This window comes from Odontesthes bonariensis, chromosome 16 (genome assembly GCF_027942865.1).
Source record: "Odontesthes bonariensis isolate fOdoBon6 chromosome 16, fOdoBon6.hap1, whole genome shotgun sequence".
Lineage (NCBI taxonomy): Eukaryota > Metazoa > Chordata > Actinopteri > Atheriniformes > Atherinopsidae > Odontesthes > Odontesthes bonariensis.
In genome coordinates, this window is record NC_134521.1 from 33659970 (window position 1) to 33668943 (window position 8974).

General features: G+C 41.2%; 1 protein-coding gene and 1 long non-coding RNA gene across 2 annotated transcripts; both read right to left on the minus strand.

Moving 5' to 3' along the window:
- Positions 1 to 2052: 2052 nt before the first annotated feature.
- On the minus strand, positions 2053 to 2740 carry LOC142401984 (uncharacterized). The gene is made up of 3 exons (XR_012773248.1): positions 2570 to 2740; positions 2318 to 2472; positions 2053 to 2101 (listed from the first exon to the last, which is right to left on the minus strand). It is a non-coding gene; the product is annotated as an uncharacterized LOC142401984 (long non-coding RNA).
- A 2486-nt stretch (positions 2741 to 5226) lies between these two features.
- Positions 5227 to 5538, minus strand: LOC142401985 (histone H4). Its single transcript, XM_075487434.1, has one exon. The coding sequence runs from the start codon at positions 5536 to 5538 to the stop codon at positions 5227 to 5229; it is 312 nt and encodes a 103-aa protein (XP_075343549.1).
- Between the last annotated feature and the right edge of the window lie 3436 nt (positions 5539 to 8974).

The following is an 8974-nucleotide window of genomic DNA, read 5'->3' on the forward strand; positions in this document are numbered from 1 at the left end:
ACAGGTCACTCTGCAAAATATGGGAGTTACACAATGATGGATCTCCAAACTAACACCGTTGTGGACATTCAGTTGGTCCAGGTGAGTTGTTGAAATTGACTCTGTAAAGGGGTTATTGGTTGTAATTTAAAAATCAAGGTCCATAATACATTGTCTACTAATGTGTTTTTTTTCCTGTGGTGACAGAGCAACGAGGTTGGTGGTAGCTGCTATATGGAGAAAGAGGGCCTGACGAGGAGTCTGGCCTTGCTCGAGTCGCGTGACGTCAACCTGGATTGCATTGTCACCGATCGTCATCCTCAAGTGCAGAAGTTCCTCAGGGAGAGAAACATCACCCAGTACTACGATGTGTGGCACTTCGCAAAAGGTAACTTTTCAGGTTTTCAGGTAACCTAAAGTACTTATGGCATCTGAGGTGGAAAGGATGCTGGCGTTCACCAGTGAATCAACATGTTTGGTCAAAGTCAGATGTTCAGAAATATCAACACCAAGATCTAATCTTTCCACCTCAGTCGTTAATCTGGACTGGTTGGTAGACTTTCTGCTGATATTGCCTGAAATCTATATATATCTCTCAGTCTTGGTAACAATAGGAGTAGGTTGTTGTCTCGGCAACAGTTTGAAAGTCTATCTACCTCATTCAAGTAAGCCTGCTCATTGTTCTTAGAAATTAGGTCAACTACTGTTGTGTCATCAGAAAAATTGACAGCAATGATGTTGGACAGTCAAATGCTGACATTATGAGTCAATATTATCAAATGCTTTGAAATTGTTTTTGAATTGCTACAGCATAGTTGTCACTCTTACTCTTTACTAAGTGGAATGTTGTTTGCTTTCATTTTAGGAATTTCAAAGAAACTGGAAGTCCTATGTAAGATGAAAGACTGTGAGAAACTGAACAAGTGGATGAAAAGCATCAACAACCACATATACTGGACTGCAGCTAATTCAACCTCAGGGCCAGAGAGAATTGCCAAGTGGAACGCAATCCTCAACCATGTGCAAGATATCCACACGCATGAGAATCCTCTTTACCCCAAGTGTGAGCATGCAATCCGCACAACAACGGACAAAAAGAAATGGCTCCAAGCAGGTATCTCAACCAATATGCAGGCAAAATGTTAAAACAGCAAACAGACATGCAAACAACGAGGTCATTGCTGTGATATTTGTTACTGTATTGTTTTCTAATAAGATATTTTGTTATTGTTTGCAGCAACTCCAGCTTTCTACAAGTTGGAGTCTCTGCTGACAAAGAAAAGAACACTGAAGGATGTGGAAAAACTGAGCCCCCACCACCAAACGTCATCTTTGGAGGCTTTCCATGCAGTCATCCTTCGTTTTGCTCCAAAAAATGTTGTTTCCCTTTATTGGAATGCTGTGCAGGTAAAACAAATCTTTACTCAATACTTTTAGGAATTTTAGTTTAAAATATCTGTCAATATGAACAAATATTTTTATCTTGTACTTCCAGACTCTACCTGGCTGCTATGCATTTCAATGAAAATGCGGATCGACCACAGGCCGAAACGGAGGAAGGTGTACCCCTCTTTAAACTCTCCTTTCCAAAGTCTCAGAAGGGAGAGTGCAGAGCTAAACCAGTAAAGACAAAGGCGACCTTTGGTAATGGTTCAAATCAATTAAAATGACACATTGTTTGGAATTTGAACATTTATTTCTCTCGAAGAAAAATGGATTACATACAAATACACAAAATGCACAGTAAAAACAAAACTCAACCAATTAAATGGAGATACTGCTTGTGCTTTATGATACAGGTTATGTTTCTGACATGATGGACCTAATCTTCGATGAAGTCTTTTTTAACCCGACACCATACAACGATGCGCTGTTGGTTAATCTCTGTCCCAGAAGACCTATCAGCGCAGTATGAGAGGCCGGACAAGGAGGAGGTCATTGCCAGCTTTGTTTCAAGGTTCAAACAGGGTGCCGTTTAAACCCAACATAGTGGCCTTCCTCATCAGGAAACTCCGAGTGGATGCGCAGGACCACACAGAATGGAATTACAACCCGGATTCTGTGTCCCAAGAAGCCCCAGCACCAGCTCACAAAACAGCGACAGGAGAGATACCTGTAGCGACTGAACAATTGATTCAGATATTTTAGATATTAAATTCTGAATGTATCATTGTGTGTGTGAAAAAATTATCTTCTATGCACCAATGGATCATATTCGGTCTGTTTTGTGTCCCCCCCCCACCCCACCCCCCACTGTAAAAAAATAAATAAATTATTGGAATAAAAAGTCAAAACTCTAAACTTCTGTTATTAACTTATCTAACAATGCACAATTTACCGGTGTATTTCTCTGAACTGTAGAGGACCATAGTCTGCTCTGTATATTTGGCTGGCATTTTGAAGTGAGTAGACATTTAGGCAGACAGGCTCCAATCCAGGATGGTCTACCATGCATGGGAGCTGTTCTTCGACCTCCCGAAGTCGTGTAGTAACCTTTTTAGAATTAGAAACGGTAAGTGACATTTCTTAGCAAAATTAGTTGCCTAAAGAAGAGACAAATTATTTTCCAGTGAGGTGGTGAGAATGTTACCTGTGGTATCTCAAGGCAGCAAATATTCTCCACTTCTGTGGGCATAGTTGCACATTTTCCACAATGGCACCTATGTAAAAAATGTAGGTGGATATAAACAACATAAAAAGGTATAATGGCTTGTTAGTGTCTAGCTTGTGGCTGTTGAGTAAGTAAACATCAAATGTGCTCTGGAGTAAATCAAATATTTTTTATCATACGGTGAACATTTATCTTCAGGAATAAATCATGAGTAATGTGCAACATGATTTACATGGATGTGAAGGCTGCATAGTTCTTTTTTATGACAAAGATTACTGATATAACTAGACATACAACTACTTCAGCATAGGTAGCTAAGCCCACATGATAATATCTGTAACAACACATAAGCAAAACAAACTAAATTAACGGCCAAATACTTAACTAACTTAACTAACCATTCAGAGACGTCCTGCTGTAGTCGCTGATTTTCAACTTCTTCAACTTCTTCTCCATCTGGATCAGACTCTGGGTCAAATTGAAAAGCTTGAACGACTGCTGTTCTACGTGCCATAGCGATTCACAAAACATTTGCGCATGGTACCAAGGGCGGAAGTAAGGCCACACCCCCACCCTCCGCTTTGCCCCGTCTTTCTCCTCCTAATTTGCATTTAAAGCTGCAGGCCCTAAACAGCTCATTCTGAGGATCCTAAGAAAAACTCATTTTGGGACTGGCTGTAATTCTGCACCAAGGCAGAATGTTGCCTATATACAGTATAATACAGTATAAGGGGACCACTAAAGCCTCTAAAAATGTATAAAAGCCTCCATTTATTTTCATGCCATAGGATCTTTAATGCAAATTTGCCAAGGGTCAAGCCAGAGAGGAAGACAACGTAAGAAAAGTTTTTCACTCTCTCCAGATCTGTGCAACTCTCTGCACCTTTTTTTTTTTATTGTATTCTGTATTCTGTAGTTTTATATATTGTTAGGCCTACTGAAAATGCCCAATATTTTACAGTTATTGTTTCTATCGTGGGTTAGCCTACTGTGACATTTTTGCACTCTGCAGCTGACTATTGTATTCTGTTTGTTCGAATTGTATCTACTGTTATTTATCTACTGATATTTTACACTGTTAATGTTTATTGTGTGATACTGTGACATTTTTGCACTCACTGCAGCTGACTTAGTTATTGTACTCTGATTTTTTTTTCAAATTTTATACACTGTTACTGAAAATGCCCAATATTTTACACGGTTTATGTTTCTATTGTGTGACAGACATTTTTGCACTCACTGCAGCTGACGTAGTTATTGTATTCTGTATTTATTTTTTTCTCAAATTGTATCTACTGTTACTGAAAAGGCCCAATATTTTACACAGTTTATGTTTATATTGTGTGATGTGACATTTTTGCACTAACTGCTGCTGACTTAGTTATTGTGTTTTTGTTCTTTGCATTCGCCACAGTTAAATATCTTCTATCAAAGTGTGCATCAAATCACATTGTATGTTCTATTTTTGCACTAAAAACTATTCTGAAGAAACATTCATTGCAGCTGGCTTTGTTTTAAATGTTTATTTATGAGAGTTTAACTATTCCATGAAAAACAAGTTGGGGTAGCATTACACACTTAAACATCCGTGTACAAGGTAAATCCACAGCATTGATGTCTAGACAGAGGGATGTTGTACCACCTAGTGGAATATTTAGCCTACAATGAATTCAGACAAATTATTTTCAACATAGGCCTACACATGGGGTTATAATCAGTATTTCCAAATAGTTCAGATTCAGATTGGGCCTAATGGTTGATAATGGCTGTGATATCAGATTTAAAGTGAATAGAAAAAAAAAACGTGGAACACACAAAAAAATGTGTTGGTCCTAATGACGTTCATTTTTGTGTTCCTCAGTATGGGTTTCCCTGGTTATTTACAATGCGTGCATCGCCATTTACTGGCTACTGGCGCTTCCCAGTGGAAGTCAAGGGAAACTTGGCTTTCTCAGAATTCTATAAAATGGCAATAACAAACTAACCATATTCATTGATCAAATACTGCAACTTAACATCCAAGATTCTACATACTGTGTTTTCAAGCATGCTATATTTGATTTCAAATGGAGATGGCGTGTTAAAATTACAGTTCTTCTAATATGTATGATTTCTGCCGCATTCCCAAATGTGTGCAGGACTTTGCGTTTGTGGAGTAACCAGAGACGGTCAAATAGGACTAAGAAAATCTTTGGAGTAACCATGGGTACGAGCGGACATGGCGGAAATTGATTAAGCCTAAAATACTTTTTTTTTAAAAAAAGAGCCAAACGAGCCAGTTTTTTGAACGGCTCTTTGAAAGGAACGAGCCATAAAGAGCCGGATCCCCCAAAAGAGCCATAAATCCCATCTCTATTTTAAACACTCAATTTTCAAAATTCCCTTATAACCACAATGGATTTCAGTTGGTATTACAATGCACTACTGCAGAAATTTCCCCTTTTCTAAAACTTGGCTTAGCTTCAATTTAAGGAACTTTTCAGGAAGGACCAGAAGATTTAATTGTTAAAGTCTGCTTAAAAAAAAAATAACTGCGCATCATACACATAAATAAACAGCAGGTCTGAGCTCTTTAGGGAAAGGTGGGTGGCTCTGAAAAGAGCCGTTGGGTTGTTCTTAGCTAGTTGAGGATGAGTTTAACCTCCGAAGCCGTAGAGAGTGCGGCCCTGCCTCTTGAGCGCGTACACCACATCCATGGCGGTCACAGTCTTCCTCTTGGCGTGCTCGGTGTAGGTGACGGCATCACGGATGACGTTCTCCAGGAAGACCTTGAGCACACCGCGGGTCTCCTCGTAGATGAGACCGGAGATACGCTTGACTCCACCGCGGCGAGCCAGGCGGCGGATGGCAGGTTTGGTGATTCCCTGAATGTTATCACGAAGAACCTTACGGTGACGCTTAGCGCCTCCTTTACCGAGTCCTTTGCCTCCCTTTCCTCTTCCACTCATGTTTGCATTTTTTTCCAATGAGCACGCGCTTTGTGTTTATGTCTGAACTGCGGACATAAAGGAGGACAATGGGCGGAGTTTCGCTGGAGGATCCAACGTCAACGCTTCCCAACAAACCCCCTTTATTAAAACAAACCTCATATATTTTCCAATTTAGTATATATATATGTAACCGATGGTCTTCTTGACTTGATATACTGAGGTACACATAAGAACCAGACGTGGCGTTCAACATTCGCTGGCTCGAACAGCGGCCACATTTAATCCTCACCTTCAATTACAGGCTAACCACAGAACTACTTCCGGTCTTTCTTACTAAATAAAAGCTCTTAATATCACTACAGGATGTTACGTTTCCCTGCTCAAACATCCCTCTATCCAGGGGCCCGTTGCACAAAAGTAGGATTTAGACATCCAGGATGAATTACTTAGCCAGGTTCAAGGAATCCAAAACATGGGCGCCCAGGCTTAGTTGGTTGCACAAAGGCCAAGCCAGGATGAGCAGACACGGATTCATCAAGCCAGGTGAAACCGATCCTGGATAAATGCTGCACACGGCTTGCTTAAAGCTGCAGTCTGCAAGATTTGTTGTTGTCATACGTAAAGTCCTACTTTTTGGCATTTTAAGAGTTTACATGATCTATCAGAACGCTTGAAGTTGAAAACGGTGACCTCCGTAGTCGCAAAATGCAAGAAATGCTTATTTTTTAACCGAAAAATAAAAAGTTATTCAACTTCCTGTCCCGCCCCTTCAAAACACATGAGAACTCGTGCACGTAGACGTGCACGCCAGATGCGCCTACACGACTCCTCATTCATCAACTCACCTGTCATTTGCGATCATGGAAGACACAGTAAGTAGACTAGCCCGTAATGAAGTTCAATAGTCTAGATAAATAAGCGTGGGGACGAGCCTACCTTGTATCGCGCGTGCACAATCGGTGATTGACAGGCAGCAGAGCCCAGCTCGTAAACCTGATTGGTTACCTTTTACCGGTCCGGTCTGCAATTTTGTAAACAAACCTGCTGGCTTTGGAGGGACCTAGCGGGACATATAGGGGACCTAGAGAACTCATTTTTTTTTGTATTGGGGTATTTAATGTACTACTTTCAGAATCCCCGGACAGTTCCAGGCATTATGCTTGAAAAAGAGTTGCAGACTGCAGCTTTAAATAGACCCCACGATCGATCATAGATTCACTGATTCACCATGGCAACAAGGGCGGCGTATTTCTCCCCAGCGGAGCAAGAACTATTAATGGAAGCATATGAAAAGGTGAAGGGAAAAAAGGGAATACTGCCACAGTTAAAAAACAAAGGGAGCAAGCGTGGCAAACCATTGCTGACCGCCTGAATTCGTAAGTAGTGCACAAATACACACTCACCACTCCACTGAAACTATCACAATTAGGCTACAATCCAAATAAAATGTTAATTAACATATTTGAAAATATATTTGTAGCCTACTTTGATTATGAATAAGTTGAAATTGACTGCATGTGAGTGAAACTATCTAAATGTAACTCCATGCTCCTCCACTGTTTCATTGTGTGTGTGCGTGTGTTTTTGTGTGTGTAGATTTAACATGACTGGGCCAAAACGGACATGGCAGCAAGTCAAAGTGAAATATAAGAACATCCTGCAGAATGGTAAGTCCCCTGACAAATACTTAACAAGTGTACTTTTTATTAAGAATGTGCCTGCCCACACATTGCCTGTTCTGTTTTAGCAGTGAAAAAAAAACGCAATTAAAGGACTTGCAAGCATCTTCATCTCCTTCCCTGGGCATAGAAGACTCTGTGACATCAAGGAGGAGTTCTATAGGATTGCAGGTAAGAAAAATATGTGAGAACCACTGATATGCAGGTTAATGTCTTTTGGTGCAGCTTCTGCGGTTCTTTGTTGACGCTGTGACGCTTTGCGGTAAGACGTGTTGCATCACTTCCTGTTACCTTGCTCGTGCACTGTGGAATTTCTTGCTCCGCTTGGAGTACTGATAATCACTTTATTTCGATCTATAACTTACACAATTTTGCATAGTTAAACTCTATAGCTTACCGTTCTGTTCTAACACACTCCTACAGATCTTTATTCTCACTTTTTAACGGTGTGTCTGGTTCTCTAGCGTAGCATGGCTACCGGTTCTCTTCCTCCTTCTCCTGCTTTCACCTGCTCCGTGTATCAGATGTTTAGTTACTCCTCTGCCTCCTTTAGCGATAATGGTACATGTAACAAATGTAGTCTTTTTGTAGTTTTGGAGGCGAGGTTATCTGAATTGGAAGCTCGGCTCTGCACTGTTGAAAATCAACCGATAGCGAGCCAGGTCCCTTTTGCCAGTGTGGAGCCACCTAGCGCAGCTAGCTCAATTAGCCTCCCCCTAGCAGAACCTGAGCAGCCAGGATTACAACGTGGCTGGGTGACTGTCAGGAAGAGGCATAGCTCTAAAGTCAAGCCCGTTGTTCACCATCGACCTGTCCACGCTTCAAACAGATTTTCCCCACTCAGCGACACACCCGCTGAGGACAAAACCCTGGTAATTGGCAGCTCCATAGTCAGAAACGTGGCATTAGAGACACCAGCGGCCATAGTCAAATGCATTCCAGGGGCCAGAGCGGGCGACATAGAATCCTATTTAAAACTGCTGGCTAAGGATAAACGTAAATATGGTAAAATAGTTATTCACGTCGGCGTTAATGACACCCGGTTACGCCAATCGGAGGTCACTAAAATTAATGTTGCATCGGTGTGTAATTTTGCCAAAACAATGTCGGACTCCGTAGTTTTCTCTGGACCCCTGCCAAATCTGACCAGTGATGACATGTATAGCCGCATGTCGTCCTACAATCGCTGGTTGTCTAGATGGTGTCCAGCAAACAACGTGGGCTACATAGATAATTGGCAATCTTTCTGGAGAAAACCTGGTCTGATGAGGAGAGACGGCATCCATCCCACTTTGGAAGGAGCAGCTCTCATTTCTAGAAATATGGATGAATTTATTTGCCACCCTAAAACATGACAACCCAGGGCTCAGACCAGGATGCAGAGTTGTAGTCTTACACACTTCTCTGCAGCTTCCCACCTGCTGCTACCCACCCAATCAATTAACACAAAAGGAGCAAATCCTCTTGTGCAAAAAGAAATTATTAAAACAAAAACTTTAACTGAACAAAAACATCAAACTATTAAATGTGGTTTGCTGAATATCAGATCTCTCCTTTCGAAGTCTCTGTTAGTGAATGAGTTGATGTGTGATCATCATATTGATATATTTTGTCTTACAGAAACCTGGCTGCAGCAGGAGGATCATGTTAGCATTAATGAAGCAACTCCCTCTGACTGTTTAAATGTTCACGTTCCTCGAACCACAGGCAGAGGAGGAGGAGTGGCAGCTATCTTCAGATCAGGGTTACTCATCAGTCCCAGACCCAAGATTAGT